This window comes from Prosopis cineraria, unplaced genomic scaffold (assembly GCF_029017545.1).
Source record: "Prosopis cineraria cultivar Desert tree isolate PC_DT_omini unplaced genomic scaffold, ASM2901754v1 PC5, whole genome shotgun sequence".
NCBI lineage: Eukaryota > Viridiplantae > Streptophyta > Magnoliopsida > Fabales > Fabaceae > Prosopis > Prosopis cineraria.
Genome location: NW_026555336.1, coordinates 39,750,885 through 39,772,971, shown reverse-complemented (window position 1 = coordinate 39,772,971; position 22,087 = coordinate 39,750,885). Strand labels below are relative to the sequence as shown.

The 22,087-nt window shown below is 33.9% G+C and overlaps 2 protein-coding genes across 3 annotated transcripts; one reads left to right on the top strand and one right to left on the bottom strand.

Annotated features, from left to right (window-relative positions):
- The first annotated feature begins 1,052 nt into the window (after positions 1–1,052).
- Positions 1,053–4,508, top strand: LOC129311871 (pectinesterase). The gene is given in 11 exon segments (XM_054954340.1): positions 1,053–1,272; positions 1,909–2,222; positions 2,225–2,397; positions 2,399–2,697; positions 2,699–2,727; positions 3,421–3,498; positions 3,501–3,785; positions 3,788–3,811; positions 3,814–3,884; positions 3,886–3,982; positions 3,985–4,508. Coding segments are annotated over 11 exon segments (1,590 nt in total). The 5' UTR covers positions 1,053–1,186; the 3' UTR covers positions 4,119–4,508.
- A 6,428-nt stretch (positions 4,509–10,936) lies between these two features.
- Positions 10,937–20,078, bottom strand: LOC129311357 (phosphoglucomutase, cytoplasmic-like). Of its 2 annotated transcripts, none has more exons than XM_054953620.1 (19): positions 20,017–20,078; positions 19,740–19,826; positions 18,704–18,785; positions 18,203–18,258; positions 17,913–18,026; positions 17,693–17,755; positions 16,796–16,915; positions 16,588–16,688; positions 16,192–16,251; positions 15,990–16,089; positions 15,736–15,893; positions 15,552–15,647; positions 14,189–14,252; positions 13,994–14,075; positions 13,719–13,894; positions 13,545–13,621; positions 12,729–12,861; positions 12,162–12,278; positions 10,937–11,332 (listed from the first exon to the last, which is right to left on the bottom strand). In XM_054953620.1, the coding sequence occupies exons 2-19, from the start codon at positions 19,818–19,820 to the stop codon at positions 11,261–11,263; spliced, it is 1,752 nt and encodes a 583-aa protein (XP_054809595.1). In that variant the 5' UTR covers positions 19,821–19,826; positions 20,017–20,078; the 3' UTR covers positions 10,937–11,260. The 2 variants fall into 2 exon arrangements, with proteins under 2 accessions (XP_054809595.1, XP_054809594.1); XM_054953619.1 differs by having other exon boundaries at positions 19,928–20,065.
- Positions 20,079–22,087: the final 2,009 nt, after the last annotated feature.

Below are 22,087 nucleotides of genomic sequence, written 5' to 3'. Positions count from 1 at the left end.
AGATAGCCACCCAGAACCATATAATTTGGAAACTATAAAACCCCTAATCAAAGGCTTTTATTAACTAAGCCTGGTAACTTCTTCCAGATTCATTTTTAAACACTTCCACCCGGAAAGGTCATTTGTCTTCCACATAGTAAGTTGGTATATAGCGCCTCCTATTAATATCTGCGATTTTTTTTTAAAAAAAAAGAATTATCAAATTACTTATAATAGAATATCAAATTACCTCAGTGTCTCTCAACAACCAAATCTGATTTATTCAAATGATCAAAATTTCAATCAATGCACACATTATATGGCTTTTTAAAAATGGCAACAACTTATTTTAAAGAGTAAAGAAAATATTTTGAAAGATCACCTAAGAGTGAAAATAGATCAAGTCTAAATCAGATTTTAATTAAACAGGCTTAGCCTAAATTATAAGTTTAAGCCTGACCTTTTTATTAAACAGTCCAAGCCAAATTTAAACAGAATAACTGTAGTCTCTACAAGTTAGGCCTATTTATGAAAAAGAGGATTATTTTTTAGAGTAAGTAAATAGGCTTAGAGGTAATACAATAAATTGTTGGCATGCATTTTTAAACACCATGTGATATGTATCTTCATGAGATTTTGATCATTTGAATAGATCAGATTTGACTGCTGAGATGTAGCTGAGGAATATCGAATTGAAGGAATCCTTTTTTTATTTTTTTTGGGGTGTGTTTTGTTCTTTTCTCATTTTACTCAAAGTCACACGTACGTTGCGAAGACATTGAATTAGTGGCAGTGCTTAGAAAAGTAAGCGACTCTTTGATTAAAAACAATAAAAGAAAAAGGCCAAGTAAGGAATTCCAAAATCCTTGACCTATGAGCTAAACTAGTATCTGTCACATAAATTAATCAAAAGAGAATTTTATTACATAAAAATTGGTTTTTTAAATTATATGTTGATGTTGATATTGATTTCACACTCACCTAAATTGTGAAATAATCAAATCTCTCTCTAATATAACAGGGAGTATTAGCTTGGTAGATACACACACGCACGACCTACCAAAAACCAAGTCACGGCCTATAAATAGAACGCCACTTGTTTCTTCATTCACAAGCAATCCCAAAGAGAAAACCCTCTCTTATTAATTACTCTATATCTTGCCATTTTAGTTTCAAACAAAGCATCTTGCTCCCCGAATATATCAACATGGACAAGCTTGTCTTGAACTGTTCCATAGCTCCCATGATTCTGATGATGTACTCTTTCGTCCTTCTGCATGGTACCGAAGCATCGTTAGCATGCCTCCATACTCCATACCCTCTTGTGTGCAACCACTACATACCACCGATACCTCTCAACTTTATCTCTTCTTCTTCCTTCCATGATATGGCTCTCAAGGTCACTCTTGACCAAGCCATTGAAGCTCACAGCTTTCTATGCCATGAAACTCGACAGTCACTTCACAGAAAGCGAGCCAAGTTGGCCTGGACAGATTGCCTAGAGCTCTATGAAGACACCGTTTTCCAGCTGAACCGCTCCGTTGCGAGCTCCAAGGATTTTAACGATAGGCTCACCTGGTTAAGTGCCTCCATTGCCAACCACCAAACTTGCCAAATGGCTTCCTTGACTTCAACCTTGACGCACACCTCAACGTCCTCCCAGATATGCTCACTAACTTGTCCAAGTTGATCAGCAATTCCTTAGCCATTACCAGTGCCATGTCCACGTCGTCGTCGTCGTCGTTATCAAAAGAACAAATTAATAGTCGAGGGAGAAAGTTGTTGTTCGAGGGATTCCCGAGTGGGTTTCGAGCTCGGATAGGAGGCTTCTTGCTGTGGCGGAGGCTGTGGACAAGCTTGTCTTGAACTGTTCCATAGCTCCCATGATTCTGATGATGTACTCTTTCGTCCTTCTGCATGGTACCGAAGCATCGTATCATGCCTCCATACTCCATACCCTCTTGTGTGCAACCACTACATGACCACCGATACACTCTCAACTTTATCTTCTTCTTCTTCCTTCCATGATATGGCTCTCAAGGTCACTCTTGACCAAGCCATTGAAGCTCACAAGCTTGTCTATGCCATGAAACTCGACAGTCACTTCACAGACAAGCGAGCCAAGTTGGCCTGGACAGATTGCCTAGAGCTCTATGAAGACACCGTTTTCCAGCTGAACCGCTCCGTTGCGAGCTCAAGGATTTTAACGATAGGGCTCACCTGGTTAAGTGCCTCCATTGCCAACACCAAACTTGCCAAAATGGCTTCCTTGACTTCAACCTTGACGCACACCTCAACGTCCTCCCAGATATGCTCACTAACTTGTCCAAGTTGATCAGCAATTCCTTAGCCATTACCAGTGCCATGTCCACGTCGTCGTCGTCGTCGTTATCAAAAGAACAAATTAATAGTCGAGGGGAGAAAGTTGTTGTTCGAGGGATTCCCCGAGTGGGTTTCGAGCTCGGATAGGAGGCTTCTTGCTGTGGCGGAGGCTGATGTTGTGGTGGCGAAGGACGGGAGTGGGGACTATAAGACGATAACGGAGGGCGTGGAGGCGGCGAGTAAGTTGAGCGGCGGCGGAGGGAGGAGAGTGGTGGTGCACGTAAAGGGGGGTGTGTATGAAGAGAACGTAGTGATAAAGAGGACAATGAAGAACCTGATGATCGTGGGAGATGGGATTGGTGTTACCGTCGTTTCGGCTAACAAGGATGCTCAAGAAAACCACCACTTTTCGTTCCGCTACTTTTGGTAAGTCTTATTATATAACATTATAACTCGAAGGAACAGTAATCAGCTTAATAAATACTTGAATTCTCTGTAATGACAAAATTTATGACTCTCTAGATTTTACTGTTATCTTAATAGAAATATTCGAATTCTCTCTGGAGTTTTTTTTTTGTAATTTTAATTATAATTTAAACAAGATTTGTATTTAAATTTAATCATTTATGATCAAATATTAAAATTTATTTAGAAATCATTATAAAATTCAAAATGTATAAATTAAATCCAGGCCATTCGTCAGTACACACACACAGCTGCTCATATATGAGTGTGTGTGTGTGTGTATTCCATCAATTTCATGTTATTGACATTGGGTAATATTTAGGCAGAAATATATTATATTAAGAAACAAATTAATCCTGCCAGGCCAGAAAAAAATAGTTCTATAAGCGAAGTTAAATAATGAGGAATTGAATATGATCATCACTTGGTCCCACATAAAGAATGGGACTAAGAAGTACTACTTTTGGGCAACATGAATTGTCTAAAGTTCATCAAAACAAGTGACTTTTGTAACTTTTTAATTTCTTATCAGGTGAAACAACAGCTGAAAAAGAAAATACCAAACAAATAATATTTGATATTTCGAAATAGGAAATAAATCTGCTATTAATTTTTCAAGAGCTCACTTGAAGAAAATCTCTTTGATTGTTATAGCTGTTTCTGGAGACAACTTCATCGCCCGAGATATAACCTTCGAGAACACCGCCGGGCCTGGGAAGCACCAGGCGGTGGCTTTCGCTCCGGCGCCGACCACTCAGTGTTCTACCGGTGCAGCTTCAAGGGCTACCAAGACACCTTATACGTCTACTCACAGCGCCAATTCTACCGTAACTGCGATATCTATGGCACCGTGGACTTCATCTTCGGCGACGCCGTTGCTATCCTCCAGAACTGCAACATCTACGTGAGGAGGCCAATGAGCAACCAGCAGAACACAGTGACGGCACAGGGGAGATCCGACCCAAACGAGAACACCGGCATTATTCTCCACGGCTGCAGCGTGATTGCGTCATCGGAGATGAGCCGGTGCAGAGCTCGTTCAAGACCTTCTAGGAAGGCCGTGGAAGGAATACTCGAGGACGGTGGTCATGAAGAGCAGCCTGGACGGCGGGTGTGAGGGTGATAGACCCGGCGGGGTGGATGCCGTGGAGCGGGAGCTTCGCCCTGAAGACTCTATATTACGGTGAATATATGAATACTGGAGGCGGAGCCGCCACTGGCGGAGGGTGAAATGGCCAGGGTTTCATGTGATCACGAGTCCCACGGAGGCCGGAAAGTTCACAGTGGGGAATTTTCTGGCTGGTGAGTCGTGGATTGCCGGCACCGGTGTACCGTTCGAAGCAGGGTTATGAGGGAGAAGATGGAAGCAGTTGTGGTGGAGGAGGGCATGGTCCTTGGTGGGTTATTATTAGAAAAAGAGAAGAGGAAGAAAGGATAGTGACTGTGCGTGGACCTGTGAAGATAAGAAAGGAGGGAAATTGTCACGTAGTTATGTTACGATTTATGACTGTTGTGATGTTGGGGTTCGTTGAAATGTACATAGACGGTTCAGGAGGGTGCTGAACTTTCTTTGTGTTTCTTCGTGTCTTTATTGTGTACGGACTACGGAGGGAGTGTTAATTTGTCAAACCACATGGGAGAAAGATTTATACATGACAGGAAAATGTATCGTAAACTTGTAATATAAGTTATTTTTTGGGGAAAAGTAATCCTTGAATGTGAATCAAGTTGTAGAGAAATATATGCGAAAATTATCATATAATAATTAATAATATGATTGTATATTCTCTCTTCGTTCCTGCTTTCATAACCAGACATTACGAAAAAAATAATAATAACAATTACTTTAGCGATATATAAAAAATTGCCACAAATAACTCGATAGGTGTCATTAAAAGTTTTCTGCAGTAACTTCTTGTCATTAAATTTTTTTTATTAAAAGTCTCATCGTTAATAATTTTTTGACTGTGACAAATATAATCATTATCAAATGTATATTTTTAACAAGCAACATTTGTTGCTATCAAAAGTTTTTTGTCATTAAAGATTTTTTTACCATCTCTAAAAGTCTTTTTTTTTTTTTTTATAACGAGAGCCTTGTGCAATTGTGCCTCCTGCCTAGACTTCTCTGAAGCTAGCATCTGATTTTGTTTCATTCGGTTTTGAATATTTTAAATTATACTTATGAAAATATGTTTTTAATGCATATGTAAAATTTAAATTTCTATGTTTAAGCACTTCTTCCTGAAAGTAGTTCATACTTATAAAGCTAGTGGACTTGAGGAAGGTTGAACTAAACATGGTTGATGCATGTGTTATCGGAGTTTAACTAAACGTGCGATTAATTAGTTGATCAAGGTATTATGAGGAGAAGGGTTTAAGCTAAGATTAATTATATTATCCAATTATGGTTGGTGCATTCGTGGTCCTGTAGTTGATGTTAACCACAATCAAATTGGCAAGTCAACTCACCTGTCTGTCGTTTGCAATGGCCAGCTGCTCCATGCAAGCAACTTGTGAAACTGAGTAGTACCTCTGGCTCAGAATAATGAGGGATTATTGCAGAAAGAAGGAGAAGGAAAATGAAGGTAGTTGAGAGGTTTGTGACGTTATGAGCAAGCTTAGATGTTTTGAGTTGAGAGCTGCATGACCCACCTTTTATTTCTGATAATTCTTTTTTGGGGGCCTTGGCTTCAATCAATTATCCGTATTATATATTTAATGAAAAAGAAAAAACAACAAAATTCAAATCCATTTCATGACAGCATTGAACTAAACCCAAGTGGTGAGAATCTATGCTATGGACAAGTTTGAAAACAAGAGGTTTGTGATTGTGTGGGCAGGATTTTTTCTCATATTTACGCTTTATATCAATTCAAATTCAGTTTGTTATCAATATAGTCTTGGTCATCAGGCCACAACTTTACCCCTCAAAAAAAAAAAAAAAAGGTCAAGACATCCATATATCAAGATGCTAATTTTGAAGACCTGATCCAAGATTCGAAGATTACATTAAAAAAAAAGGCCCCAGGGTAAGGTTAAGAAGATGGGTTATCTCAGATAGTTCTTCAGATTTGTGTACAGGGAAGCTAATAGTTTTACCAATTTGTTAGTAGCAAAGTTTGCGAGGTGCAGGGCATGGGTGGTTCAACTGGTCATGTTAATTTAATTTTTTAAATAATATACATATAAGAAATATAAAATTAATTTATATTTAAATGAAAATATTCACTTATAATTATAAAAAATTTATAATTAATTCTTAGCTTACTTAAAAATAATATTTTAGTAAATTTTTTCTTCTCACCATTTTGCATAAATAACAAAGGAATCTCATAAGAAAATCAAAATAATATCGATTTAGAACCTTCTTTCTGAAACCTCTTTATGTTGGCTGATAAAAAATAATTTTTATCCCTTTCTTTTATTTCATATTCCCCTCTCTTCCACTGTCTCATTCTATATTGGTTAACTAGTATGTAGCCCGTAAAATACACGGGATGTGAAAAAAATGATGATTAAAAAATTAAAAATTTAAGATGTTATAAAGTGAAGGTAACTTTTTTGTTAATATCTAAATAACTTTATATATATATATATACTCTCTCTCTCACAAACATGCTTTTATTATTGTATGTTCTTTGGTGTTATTTTGCTCTCACTAATTGTTTTTAATATAACCTACATAAGAGTGAGGAAACTCTAGCATTTAAAACTTATCAAATAATATAAAAAAATTTTTCAAGAGAAAGAGTCCTAACTTTATTGATGCTTAAAAACGAAATGTGCTATCCCATATTTTAATGCATGAAATAGCTTATAATTAAAAAAAATGGGCAATTCAGTTTTTTTGTGACCATTGTATGATATGGAAATGGTTGGCACAAAGTAGGGAAGAACATCATTATAAATATGTTATAATAAAAAATATTGTTTACACATGCTAGGGACGAACCGTAGACAAAGAAAATGTTTGAATCCTAAACTTTGTTAGAAAAAAGAAAAAGAATCTTAAACTTTTAACTCTAAATTCTCAAAAACAAAGAAATATTAGTAGAAACACTAAAACATGAAAACATAGAAACACATTGCTAATCGACTAGCTCCATTTGAATTTTCTTTTAGCATTGTTGGAAATAGTAGTGGTGGCAAGTGCATGCTCATTTTCTTCAAATGAAATGTTTTATCCATGCTTGTCATTTGATAATAAGCTTTAAAAATTTACACCTTCATATTCAATTTGCAAAAACTCCTAGGTGCTACACATTTTAAAGAGGAGTGGAGGACATCGTGGAACAATGTAACATGTACATGTAGAAGATAAGAGATTAGTAAGTAGGAAATGGTGTTGTTGGTTCATATCCAAAGTAATGTTTTATTAATTCATGAGAACATACACCATTAACATGCATGATGAGGTATAGTGTAATTAAGAAATTAAGCATCAAAAGAATAATTTAATCTAGATGTAGTGAATTGAATATTCATTAGTTAAAAGAAAAAATTGATAAGAACATTGAACAAATATTGTTATGGATTCTATAAATAGAGAACGTTTATATTGATCACAAGGTATGATGAAGCAGTCTCCCTAAGAAAGGATACCTCGAACAACAATTTCTTACCTACAAACTCTATAAATATATATATATATATATATATATGGATATGAACTCTAGAGGCATATTGACATTTTAGTTGCTATAAAAAAATAATTTATACTCATATTCAACGTGACCCAATACAATGTCTCATTAAAAATTGAAAGCTATACAATTACTTAAAGAACCAAATTCCTTTTAACTCAAATAACATTATATTTCATCAAGTTAGAGATTTTATGATAAAAAAACAACCAAATTACAGAAAGGAAATGACAAACATTGAAATGTGGTTATGAAAAAAGTAATTACAGATAGTTTGATGATTTTGAAGGAATGGATAAGACAGACAATATTTAAAGATAAATTTAAAAAGGGACAATAAAGGAGAACGCATATTTCTAATATAAAAAAAATTCCATTTCTTTATTTTCCCTTTTTGGTGAAATATGCAAATTTTTTATTTATTTTTCTATCTTAAAAACCAGAATGCAAAGCTAAAAATTACTTAAATAACACGTAAACAAAAGAAGCACATAAACAAAGTTTGTAAAAATGATGATTCAAGTCCATATCTTCAAGCTTATAATTAAAAGGACAAAAACAAAATTAGAGAATAAGCAAGACTCACATTCATGTGACAAAGCTTGTGCACTTTTTTCATTATCTTCAACTCCAGCTTCATTGCATCAACAGTAATTATAGTTAGGAAATTTTTCATATTGTTTCAAAGGAGAATGGTTAAAATTCACAATAAATTTTGTAAATTATCTTTCGTTTATGTTTTGTCGTAGGAGGAGATCTCAAAACAAACTTTACTTGCAAAGAAAATCAAAATCATTGAGAGTCAAAAACAAATCATGTTTAATGAAATAAGAGAGAATTTTGAGAATTCAAATTAAAAATTTTACCTTCCAACATATATAAATGGCTAGTCTCTATCTTTAATTCCAGAAAGGAAGGTTTGCAGCCTTCAAATTGCAAGAGTTATAAAGAGAATATGATAGTTATAAATTTATAATTTGCACAACATTAAAAAAAGTGACAACCGACCCATTTAATAGCTCATTTTGCAACTACCCTATCTTATGTAACTACACTACCCATGTTTGACAAGTTAGTGTTAATATAAAAAAATAAAATTCAACTTTAAATTTAAAACGTGGCTTGACAAATTGAGATAATGTAGAAATATTTAAGGGTGGGGTAATTTAATGTTTATTTTAAATTATGAGTAATTAAAATTAAAAGTATACTAATATTTTGGAAATAAAAATTTTAAATTATGAGTTTTTTGTAAAATTTTTAAAATTAAAATTAAAATTTCAAAATTTTTAAAACACAAAATTTTTTAAATTGAAATTTAAAATTATGAGTTAAAAGTTGGTCAATTTAGATAGTAGAGAGTTTTTTTTTTTTTTTTGATAAACTGGATAGTGGAGAGATTTTTGGAAATGAGGAGCATATACATTATTTCATTATTATTTACATTAAAAATTTAAAATTACAAATAAATAAGTTAATAGAAAGTTGAGATAATGTAAATATTTAGGAAGTGAGGTAGTTTTCTTTATATTTAAAAATTTAAAAATAAAAAATAAATAAAGCAAAATTACATAGGGACAATGTTTAAAAATTAAATTTAAATTTATTCATAAAAGTGTTTAAAATTAAAATCTCAAATTTTATGAAATTTTCAAAACAGAAAATATTTAAAATTATATGTTAGGAGTTGTAAAGTTTGGATAGTAGAGGAATTTTTGAAGATGAGGAAGGTACAAATAATTTTTTTATTCTCTTAAATTTAGTATTAAATATTTAAGATTATAAATAAATAAGTTAATAAAATTTATACTTTCAAAATCAAAATTAAAATTAAAATTATAAATTATAAATAAGTGGATTAATAAAAAGTTTAAATAATATAGAAATTTTTTTAAAAAATAATTTTATTTATATTTAAAAAATTAAAATGAATACATCAATCAAAATTGTATTAAAAACATATGTCATTTTCAGGATCCCCTTTGCGATTCTAGTTATATATATATATATATATATATATTAAATGAATATGACACGACAAAAGAGAATGGGTAATGAGTTGACATTCCTATTTCTTCAGTCCAACTGACAAAAACCTAATCCATTCAGTCTATTTTTTGGCTCCGTTCGTCGTCGTCTTCTTCCGTTATTTCTTCGCAGCTGCACAGGTCTCACTTCCAACTGTCTAATTTTCGTCGAAGCTAACAATCTTAAAGCAGATCTGGTGGTTTTGTATCAAGGAAAATATGCTGAGAATGATGGTTCGCTGTAAAATGTTTTATTTTCTTGGTTTTTTCTTTGAATTTCTGCTTTTTTTTATTTTCATCTCCTCTATCCATCTCTTCCCTGTGTTTTTTACTTTTTTCCCCAGAGTCTTTAGATGACCCACCCGGGTCACGCAAAAACAATTTCGAGTTGATGGTTCAATCTGGTTGTCTAAGAACCGCTCGGTCCGAGACGGCCTGAAATGGATCAACTGCCAGAGCGGGTTAATGGTCCAAACCGAGCCGCCTTCATGAACGATCGACGGTCCCACCAGAGTCTGTCCGGTTCTCAAAACACTCAAAAAAGTAACCTGACTTCATAGCCGTAAATTATACTCCCACGATCCTATTTATACCACACCAAAAAATATCTATATATATTTTTATTTATAAATTACGTTATAAAAATTTTATCATTAATTTTTTTACACTTTATTAAATGTTGAAGAAAGAAAATATATAATTAAAATATTTATATATAATAAGGGCAAAATTAAAAATTTATTAAATTTTAAGATAGAGTTAATAAATTTTAAAATTATTTTTAGTACTGATAAAACATGTTAAAAGTAATTTATAAATAAAATTAAAAGAGCAAGCTAGTGAAATATTGCCATTCAAAAAAGAAAAGAGAAAGCAACAAGGAGAGACGTCACTGACGACAAGGAAGCAATATATTCAGAGCATGTATTAGTATTTTAAAACTCGGACCAAACATTGAATCGAAAAGAACAACGGGTTGTGATTTTTATAATCTAACCGGTGAGACCGACAATCAAACCAATAACATAAAAATTAAATAAAAAATAATATTTATATGTGCAACTATATAAATAAAATATTAATTTGTCAATAGTACTCGAAATCTCGATTTCAAAAGTTAGATGCTTGAATTGTTGGAGCTAAAGGTAAAAACATATCAGCATAAGCTTGTAATCTTGAAAGAAAATGCTGAAGTTTGAGGCATGCCATCATGTCATGACTTACAAGTTTCCAGTCTTGATGCCAAATGTTAAATCTTTAGAGCTAGAGGCAAAAGTTGGAAGAGAAGTTAGAGATTTAACTTGAACTATGAAAAAGAGATTAGAGATTAGAGAAGAGAAAAAGAAAAAATTAGTGATTAGAAAAAAAAAATTATGAATCTAAACAACTTCACTTAAACTTCTTTTTTTTTTTTTTACTTTGAACTGAGTTGACTCGAAATCAATTTTCAAATTAAAACCAGTTCTCTCAAAACTGGCTAATTCAATTGAGGCAACCTAATTTAAATGCCAGATTAATTCAACTGATTGAATCAAATCATTTTGTTCAGTGGGTGGCAGTTGAACCTATCAGACCATCTGCTTCAGTTTTAACAACACATTGTATTGTATCTACAAGATTTTATTTTATTGTTTTGGCCAACATCCGCAAGATTTTATTTAGCACGTCAAAATTTAAAGTAACTTTGTGGAAACACTGAATCACAACAAAACCATAAACGATGGCTTTTCCTTCTCACGGGGTTAAGACTGGATTAAACTCGAGTAAGAGAGAAGACTGGTAAATAGATCTGGCCCATCTTCAGACTTCAGCTGTGTGCATTCATGTAATGACAGTGGGAGCTGATCGCCCGGTGAATTCTTGCATCTTTGAAAGTTTCAATGCAACCTCCACCTGTTCACACAATTTGCGCTCAGTCAAGGTTTGCAAACAGTTCAATGACGAATTTTAATCAAAATTTCAAGTATATGCGCTAGTGGTTTTGATAGTTTGCGAAAGGTCTTGGTTCAGTCCTTCACAACGCCAGTACTAAATAAATAAATAAATGCCAAAAAAAAAAAAGAAAAGAAACATTACAAAAGGAGAAATAATTAAGGATGTATTTGGTTGGGAGGTTTTGGAAAGAAGGAGCGGAAGGAAGGGAAGATGTTCCCCTTCCCTCATTTGGTTGAGAAATTTTAAAGAGAAGGGGAGCCAAAATAATCCCTTCCCTCTCCTTCCCTCATATTACTCCTCTCCAAATTGAATTTTTTTTTTAACTATTTTGCTCTTATTTATTTTTTAACATTCTAAGTATATCCATAGTTAAAAAAAACTCTCCATATCAGATTGTGCTTCACTCCCAAATCTCAACTGATCTTATTGAATTTAAAAAAAAATTACAATTCATTATATTTTATTGCATATTTAAGGAGTTGTTTTTTTAATAAAAAATTGTTATCATTATAATTATTTGTTTAATTTTTTTTATTCACATATTGATAATATGATATGATGAGAGTGAATTTTTAAAAAATCATTTAATTTAAATTGAGGTGTAAAATTATTTTTTACAAGGAACAATTATAAAATTTTTAAACTAATATATAAGAATATAATAGTAAATTAATTATTACCCTCCCTATGTTCCAACAAAACCAAATAAGATAATATTAAAACCATCCTCTTAAACCAAACACACCCTAAGTTACTGAAAAAGAAAAGGCGCAATAAAAAAACTTACAAGAGGAGCAAGCGCTTCTTGTGAAAGTCTCCCAGTTTTCGATGAATCCTTCTCATATTGCTCAATGTACAGACGAATAGTAGCACCCACTGATCCAGTTCCAGATAGGCGGAAAACCTAGTTGCATTTGAAGACACCGGAAAGGAATAAAGTAATTAAGCATCGTAATAGTGAGAGGCAAAGGAATATTTAAAGTATTCTGTCTCATTTCCAGATGGATTAGCAGGCAACAAGCAAGGATAAAGAAGAGTCCTATGCTGTGTACAAAGTCTAAGGGGAGGCCCATGCTACAGTGATTATTTATGATTCACATTCAAACAGGATACGAGGCCTATGCTCTGTACAAAGTCTAAGGGGAGACGCATAATTTATGACTCGTGAACATTATAAATTCCTGAAGATCTTATATTATAGATGCAAAGATTCCTTGCAAGTGGCGGATGAATTGAACATATAAGTTCAAGGCAAAATACATTCATGACAACTTGTCTATCATGGACAATTCTGCAAGTACACTTGATGTTCATTCTCCCAAAACAGTAAGAAATATTTCAGAAGTCAACTTACCAATCGAGATCCATCCTCAAACAAATATCGTATGCCCTGATGTGATGATATGGAACCATCGACAGGATCTTTGTATTCAAATTCATCAGCACGGACAACGTTTGACACATCTGACCTTGCTCCCTTGACTATCCTAAAGAGACAGAGAATGAAATTATTCAGACCACAATTTTTCAATGATTAATTTTAAAAACACAGGTAAATAGTACAGATTCAAGTCTAATTTCCATCAAATATCTGATTTCCTACTTAACTCTTAAGTTTCAACAAACCTGACATTTTATTGCCATAACAGATGCATATTTAGAGATTGACAAAGGATCTTGCCTCATCTCCTGCTCTCAATCATTCAACTGTGAGGCTCTTTTACGAAGGTTTTATTTATTTTTCTTTATTTATTTATTTATTTATTTATTTTTTGCGAAAGAACATTTCTAAGAATTTTAGTGCACATACTTCAAATTTTATTGAAGTAGATAAATATGATTCACATGACTTAAAAGTAGACAACAATTTTCAAGCACTAATAAGATTAGAGAAAACTTCTTCGTGAAGAAACTATCATGCTTAGGCATGTGCTCGTCTTAGTGAGAAACGCAACATATCTAAGAAAAAACTAAGGATTAGCAGCACGGGAAATAAATAGTATAGAAATAAAACCAATTTTTAAACACAAAACATGAGATCAAAAAATATCGCATCATGCTAAGATGAATTGACAGTAACTTATAACACGGGAAAAATATGAAGACAAATTCACAGGAAAATGAATTTTAAAAATTAACATACTATGGACCAAAAAAATAAGTTACATACTGATTGACTTCAGAAAGAGACGATTGCAGTTTGACCAAATATACCATCAGTTCCGTTGCTGCACCTGCATCGACATTCTTTTTTTTTTTTTTTAAGAAAAAAGGAACAAAGAACAGGTTTAGTGATATGTGAGATGGATTACAAAAGTGTACAACAAATGCAATTGTAGCATACTTCATAATCATATCTAGTATAATAATGACGCCCATAGGCAGCCCAATGCTTGCGAACAATGTCTTCAACTGTTACAAGCTTGTCCCCGCCAAGATTATCTTTATTTTTATAAGCGAGGATAGATAGCCAGGCCAAAACTGCCCATATTCCATCTTTCTCACGAATATGGTCGGAACCTATTTACAAACAAAATGAAATCATTATGCAATAGAACAAGGTTTGAAAATTATTGGAAGTCATAGAATGGTCTAGTTAAGCCAACAGCAGATACTTGCCAGTTCCAAAACTTTCTTCACCACAAATTGAACATGACCCAGCATCCATTAAATTACCAAAGAACTTCCAGCCTGTGGGAACCTGGCTTTGAAGAAGAAATATAGAACTATAATTGGTTATAAGTCCCAGAAAAATGTCCGTCTAATTACCCCAAACAAAGATTTACCAATTTCAAGCATGGAGTGACAGTGTACCTCAAAAAATTTCAACTTCAGGTGTTGGGCTACAACATCCAGGGCAGCAGAGGTTGGCATACTCCTATAAAACACATAGCCCAAAATGTTATACACGTAATAAAGCAAAAATTTTGGCCAGCATTTCCAACAGTGAGAGTATCGTAGCATAAACTAATAATTCCAACACATTCACTTGGCACAAACTTTAAGTAATCAACCTCAAGTTGCTAGAAGTACACTCAGATCCAGAAATTGCCACATATAGTTCTTTAACGCAGTGCTTCTTAAGGAAAGCTAACTTTACAACTTTATACAGTAAATTACTCAGAAAAAAGAATGATAACTTCCATAATTGAACAAGTCCAACCGACCACAAATCATGACCTTTTCCCATCTGCAGCCAGCACACCTTTCAGGGAGCTTTTAAAGCAAGAAAATAATGTTGATGGGTTTATAGTGGCTTTGGATCAACTTTTAATATACACCTTTTGGGGAGCTTTTAAAGCAAGAAAATAATGTTGATGGGTTTATAGTCGCTTTGGATCAACTTTTAATATCCTATGTCCTGGAGATTATCACAAATTTTCTTTCTTAAATTTCTAGACAAATCACGTCTAGCGGTATATAACTGTTTTAGTTCAAAAATTTCGTATTCACTACTCTCTCTGAACAGCAAAGTAAATACGCTCCCAGTCTATCCTAGTTAAACAGGCCCTGAACGCTTAGTCAATTGGACTGTCTATGAACTCATGATGGCCGTTAAAATAAAATGGTAGTAAATAAAATCAATTGAAATGCACAAGATCAACCATGCTTGAGATAACAGAAAAAGAGCACTTCATGTTTTGACAATTATTTAAATCTAGAAATGCCTACCGCACTTGGCAAGTAGATAACTGACAAATTTGAATATTCAGCTTGAGCTTATAGTATAAAATGCGCAATAATAAAAATAGCAGATCCAGAATACTTGGTAAGTGAGGCGGCAATATATCTTCACAAGAAGCTTTCATCCACTTGATTAACCAAAATATCCACTGTCATATTTGCTAAAACGATCTTACTTCTAATGGTGAGTTTCTTTCAAAAAAAAACTTGCAGGCATGCTAAATCAATGTAGCCTTGGTTTCTTATTTATAAATTAGACATGCCATTTTTCCACTAAGAACGATAAATATTAGAATCAACCTTGTAATTTTGCAACAACCAATTAGTTACCACAGAATCAATTATTTTAAGAATACAAAATTTTAAACCCTACCAATATCCACATTCTACAAGTGCACGTATGGCATATACTTACAGGCATATTCACAGAAAGAGAGAGTGAGTGTGTGTGAGAGAGTGAGTGAGTGTCTGAGAGAGAGGAATCAAAAACTACCTGGCAACACCTTTTAAGCCACCAGAAAAGTAAGGTATAGCCTCAACAGCATTTGCAGCAATGATGGCAACTGAATCTGACGGGGTAACAAAAAACCTAACCAAAAAAAAAAGGTACATGACATAAATTACAAGCTGAATTATAAGATCTGAATATATGATTAACCAAGGTCACTACTGCCTACCTTTTACCAAGTATCATGTTACGATCTGCATCACCATCAGCAGCAGCACCAAACTCTGGGGGCTCACCTTGCGGGTCTGATTTTCCCAATCCCATGCGGTTAACCAACTCCTTTGCATACGTCAAATTGGGATCTGGATGCCCTCCTCCAAAGTCTTCCTGTATTAAAACAAAAATCATTCACAAAAGTTAAAAACTTGAGCTTTTATAAGGTTTTGCTCTGGTTCGCGGAATTTGTCAACAACAAAGTAGGACCTTTGGTGTACAGTTGAGTAAAGAGCTTTCTTGTGCGCCAAGTTCTTCCACAAAAATACGTTTTGCATAAGCTCCAGCAACACCATGTAGGGCGTCGTAACTTCAACAAATCAAAGAACTTTTTCAAGAGGGGAAATATAACAAATAAACCAAGAAGATTATTTTATTCACATGCTTAGATGAATTCATCCACAAAATATACCAGAATGTGAATTTGGGAGATGATAGTAGTTTCCTGATGGACTCGAAATCAAAAATTGACCTGTGAAATTGTAAATTGAGGTTAATAAAGAACCAAAAAAATGCAAACATAGTACGGTCAGAATGTTTAACTATTCCATGAAAATTAAGATTATCAATTGTAAGGACTGCAGACCAATAAATTAAACCAGCGCAACTTGATAATCAACAAACAGAACGAGCATAAAAATTAATTAGAGTCAAGTTTTGCAGCACATAAGTGATTGTTCTGACATTTTGTTCCTTCCAAATTGTGAAAATTTTCTGGGCCAAGTGGCATAATAACATAATATCATGCAATAATGCCTTCATATATAAGACGAGCAAGTAAGATGTGGATCCTATAGATAAATCTTACTTCATCAATTTTACATAATCACTTGCTGAATCAAAAACGTCAACATCAAATTGTCCTTCAGGGCCTGTGAGGTTTGTAACACCTGTTGTAGCAATATCCACCTGAGCAAACAAATCAAGAATTGGCACCATTGTCCAGGTAAGGCAAACACACAGCAGTCTTAGTAAAAATATAGAAGGAACATTGGAAAACTGGTTTGGAACATTACATCAGGCAGATCTTCAGCAATGAAGTACTCCTTAATTGTTTTAGTGTTCTCATAGATCTTGTCAGTAATTCCCTCTGGAGCTGGTCCTCCATTTTCCATGTTATATTTAATCCCAAAATCCTGTGTTATCAAAACCAAATGAAGATCCAGAGTTAACGTTACATCGAACAAGTTTCCACCATGGTAACAAACAAGAATACAAGATCTTCTGAATCATTTTATTAATGATTACTTCTCAATGCAAGCTTTAGAAATATCTATTCATGCATTAACCTTTTAGCATGCAATTGATCTTAACTTTGTTGATAGCCAAGATAAATTGCAACGGTAAAGGTTCTCAATCATCTGTCAAGAAAGGAAAATTAATTCACCAAGGAAGCAAACCCTTTTATATCTGTTTATTTCACAAGAATTGATTTCCTTAGATACTTTTCTAGCATGAACATTTACCTCTTTTATTTTTTTATGGAAAAGAAAATTTCTATTGGAAAATATTTCCAACAATCTAAATTATACTTCAAAAGAAAATTTTCCTTTAAATAGGCATAGAAAAATTTTCTTTTGGTGCTTTAACTCAGTGCTGCTGCCACCTCAACTACCACTGCCCGCCATTATTGCCCTTGGCACCCATGGCCTCATCAATCACCGTATATTAAAATTATTTACATAATCAAAAGAAAAAAATACAGAATTCTAAGAAGAACCAAAAGCTCTCATCCAGAAAATAGAACAAGCACTTAACCTAAAATAAATTTAAGCAGTCAAGCTACAGAATAAATTTCACATCATCAGATAGTAACAAGCTTCAATATTGGATCGCAGAGCCAAATATAATCAGAATCAGTAATATAAATTTCATTAGTAGATGGATTATAAAGAACATATGGCAGTACCCACCTCATCAGGGCCACCAGGATTATGACTTGCAGTCAATATAAATGCACCAGTTGCCCTGGATCCCTGTTATAAAGAATAGAGTTTTGGATCCATAAGGTAGGATTTGAGTCAAGGAAACATATTGTTAATTATATTCGTATGTCATCAAAAAATCATAAACATTCCCTTTTAAAAGAATAAGAAAGGATAAGCATATGCAAATTATAGACAGATAACTTACATCAGCTCCAACTCTCTCACGTATAACAGCAGATACAGCAGGAGTTGAAAGCAATCCATTTTGACCAACCCAAACACGTCTTACTCCATTTGCTGCTGACATTTTAATAATGATCTATAAATTCATCAAAATCATCAGTAATTCACTAAATGATATTGACACAAGTTAGAATTCAATATTAAAATAATAGACCCATAAAGTTTATATAGCAAGAGATGAATCTAATGCATTCCACTGCATATATTAGGAAATTAATATGTGCGTGCATGTGGCTACTGGCTAAAGGGTACCTGAATAGCTTCCTTTGAAAAATAACGACCATCACCAGATACAACCAGCGTAGCACCTGCATGCTTGCATACAGTATACACAAAAAACTTAAAACATGCAAGGGAAACAAGCAAAAGGAAAAATAGCACTGAACAAAATATCTCAAGTCGCACCATTTATTTAAAAAACCAGAAAGTGTAAACTTTGTCACTTTTTTTCATATAGAGATTCATCACTATCAGTTATGTAAAACAATTTGGTGTACCACCACAATAATAGAAAAACATAGCATTCGGTTCCACAGAGCAACAAAGCTTATACATTTTTCTAATATGGCATTATGAAGGCAACATTTAAACAAGGCAAAGCAAACTCTTCAGGACATAAAGAGCAAAAATCAAGGTTTATAACTCTCATATATTTGACTAATCTCATAAAATATTGCATCAGAAGGATATAAAACATGGCCATTACAAGTTAAAAGCAAAATAAGGCATGCTCTTGATTGAGTATGAGGCTACCTCTAACTTTTTCTGCTGTTAAAGCGTTGAATGTTGCTTGAACAAAATTGTGCAAGTAATGAGGTTCCTGGAAAACTTTCACCTGAAAAGACCGCCAACTAAACTATTAAAATCATCAAACAACAAAGTATGGAAAAAGATGGAACAATTCACGTGCCAGTGATGTCACAACTTATAACAGGAAAAATATTTTAAAATCTGGTTATTCCCCTAGTAACGATTCAAATTACCGGGGGGGGGGGATTAGATTGTTATTAAATGGCCATGTTATTTTGACACAAAGAAATATGCACATACACCGTGTCTGCATTAGTAGAAGACCTAACGCCTTGCAGTTTAAGACTTTAGTTTGGTGACTTAGTATAAAAAAGCCAGACTTAGCTAAATACATTGAATCATTTGTAAACAATGCAGTAAATATATGTGTGTGTGTGTGTGTATAAACCATCACAGAACAGACTAAAGTACAGTATAGTTGAAGCTGCGTCTACAAACATCCACTTAGCTTCTTTACAGTCAAAAGTTGAAGGGAGGAAAAAAGAAGAAAAGAAAAGAACTTCCACAGAAACAAAATCATAAAATAATTTTATAATGAAACAATAATTGGAGTTTTGAAGAACAGGGTAGCATACGAAAGAGGGAACAGTATCAAATGTGATAAGAACATCAGTTAATAAGTCATATTCAACACACAGACATTGGTTTGTACGTCCACAGCTAAGTGTTGATCTAATCATGATTGAAACCACGCTTTAACATCAGCCGCAGGCCAGCAGCTAGCTACCAGATCGAATCAGCAAGATCACAAAGAGATCCGAATGATAAGATTTCAAATCCAAGAATGATCTAGCAAATTCAACTCTCAAAACAAGAAAAACCAAAGTAAAAATACATCGAACGACGAAAGATTCAGTAATCAAACGATCGAACAGAGAAGATCAACTTAAAGAAGAGGTTGGATCAGAAACAACAGAAAGGAGTGGCGCGGGAAATGGAGAATGGGAGAATATATAAAAAGAGAAAAGTAGAAGGCAACCTTCTTACGGAGACCAGAGGTACCAGGCTTCTGGCCGTCGATAGGCTTAGTGTCTACACGAGTAACCTTGAAGAGCACCATGGCTTCCTGAACAAGAAGAATTGCAGAACCTCAGATTTCAGAGACGCAAAAAATGAAACAGATGTGGAATTTATGGTGGAGATGGAAGCAAAGAGGACAAGTGTAACTTGGATGCGTCGCGTTGCAGCAAGAGAGTTAGTGCGCACTGAAACGATGAGCGATAGGATTACGCTCTTGAGAAGGAGGATTTTAATACCGTTTCGCACGTCTTCGACACTCGCTTGTTTTGTTTTAGCTTACAAGTGTTTTCTTCCAGTTGACAACGGATTGCTTTATGAGAAAAGTCGAGCCTAAACCGCGAGCGCTTCTCGCGGTTGCCGACCGAGATGTTCCATCCATTTCTTTTTTTAAAAATTTTAAGCACTTCATCTGGTGACGTGAAAAATTATTAATTTTCATTTAAAATTAAAATATAAAGTGCACATATAGCAAACTCTGCCTATTGAGCTTGAACCTGTATAATGCTGGCAAATTTTGAAAGTGATCGTATTAATATGAAAAATAAGTGACATGCTTCATTAGTTATACAAAAACAACTTGATGAAATTTAAATTAATTGACATTGATGTACTTATATTTGTGGAACATAAATAGTTTTCATTGCACGATCAAGATCAAGTCATCCATGAGCGGTCAAACAATTGACGGCAGTTAAAAAATTGTGAAAGGATAAATGGATCTCAATTCTTTGTTGGCAAAAATTTCTTGGTTACTTACAAATATTTTTTTATTAAAGTAATCGTGTTCAAAATATTAACAGATACTAGTGCCTTTCTTAATGAGAATTTGAACCTAATCACATTATAAAATACTAACCCTTTTTGCTAAATTCAATTTCTATTGGTGACAAATTGACATTACATTACACACACATTACAAGCATCACGTGATTTTCTCCATCCCTAAGCAAATGAGCACGTTTACGTTTAAGTTTTTCCAAAACTACACGAGTAGCAAGATGATTCTTCAATTTCCATTGAGACTTGCAATGGGCTTCTACCCAAGTACTTAAGAGCAATGTCCGTCCATGACAAGCACTGCCATGTCCCTCTTATTAAGAGCAACGACTCCCACAAAGTCTAGAAATTGTCTTGCAATTTATGCAACTGTGGCAGTTTACTAGTTATTTGATCCCATGGGCAACCTATGGAGAGAGGAAGAATAAAAAACAAAGGGAGGAGTTTAATGTCCTTATGTTCCATCTTGCTTAGTAAGACAAAGATGGAAAGAATGAAAACAGAAATGCATGTTAGCTAAACATTAAGGAATTATCTATGCTATTGTAGCATGACTTTCCCTGTTGATGGTGAAAAACAAAATTTGAGATTGCTAGTCATACATTATCATTGTAGGTGATGATGTAATAAGGTCATTGCCTAAGTTTTGCAACCAAGAAGCCATCCAAGTATTACGTTCTCAATTCTACCAATCAAATGAAATAATGAAAGTTGTCTTTCTAATGAATGACTACCCATGGCCCATGGGTGCCCTGAATCAAGGGCCTACTTTGGATTTGCCAACCATTCACTTACTGAGCTTTCAAACCTAGGTGATCCAATACCCCTTCTTATCCATGCCTCTTTCTTCTAGGAAATCTCCTTTAACAGCCTTTACCTTATTCTTTAAGACTTCAAGCATCACCTATTTGGTGTGTCATTACTCAATAATCATCCTGTGCTAAATCATAATTTGATTAACATTTGCGATTAATATCAACCTAAAGTATACCAAGCAAATAGTTCTTACCCTAAGGCAATTTATCCCTGTGGATCAAAATAATTGATATTTGATTGGATCCATAAAAGGTCTATAAAATGTCCAAGGTAATCGCTTACTATATCTCGTAAGAGGGTTTTGAGTTTTGAAAACTTTAAACTATTACATAATACGTTCTTTAGAGCTTGTTGAGCTGTTATATCATCCCAAGCAAGTGTACTAAGATTGGACAAACCATGAAAACTACCCCTATAAGCTAACAACGAGGGCTTTTGAGCAATTCTAAAGAGCTAAGTCAACAATCAACTTCTTCACACTAAGTTTAGGAGGCCCTCATGTTTGAAGAAATGGTCTAATAACCTGTCTGCTAATATATTCCTTACTAAATCATTTAACGAGCATAGAGCAACTATTTCCTTGAAAAGGACAGATTCTATACAAAGCTTCAATGGTGAATAATTTGATGCTTGATTATTATTCAACAGTAGTGACAAATTCCTAAAGAACTTATTGATCACCCTTTCTAAACATTAATTCATTAGGGTGTTAAT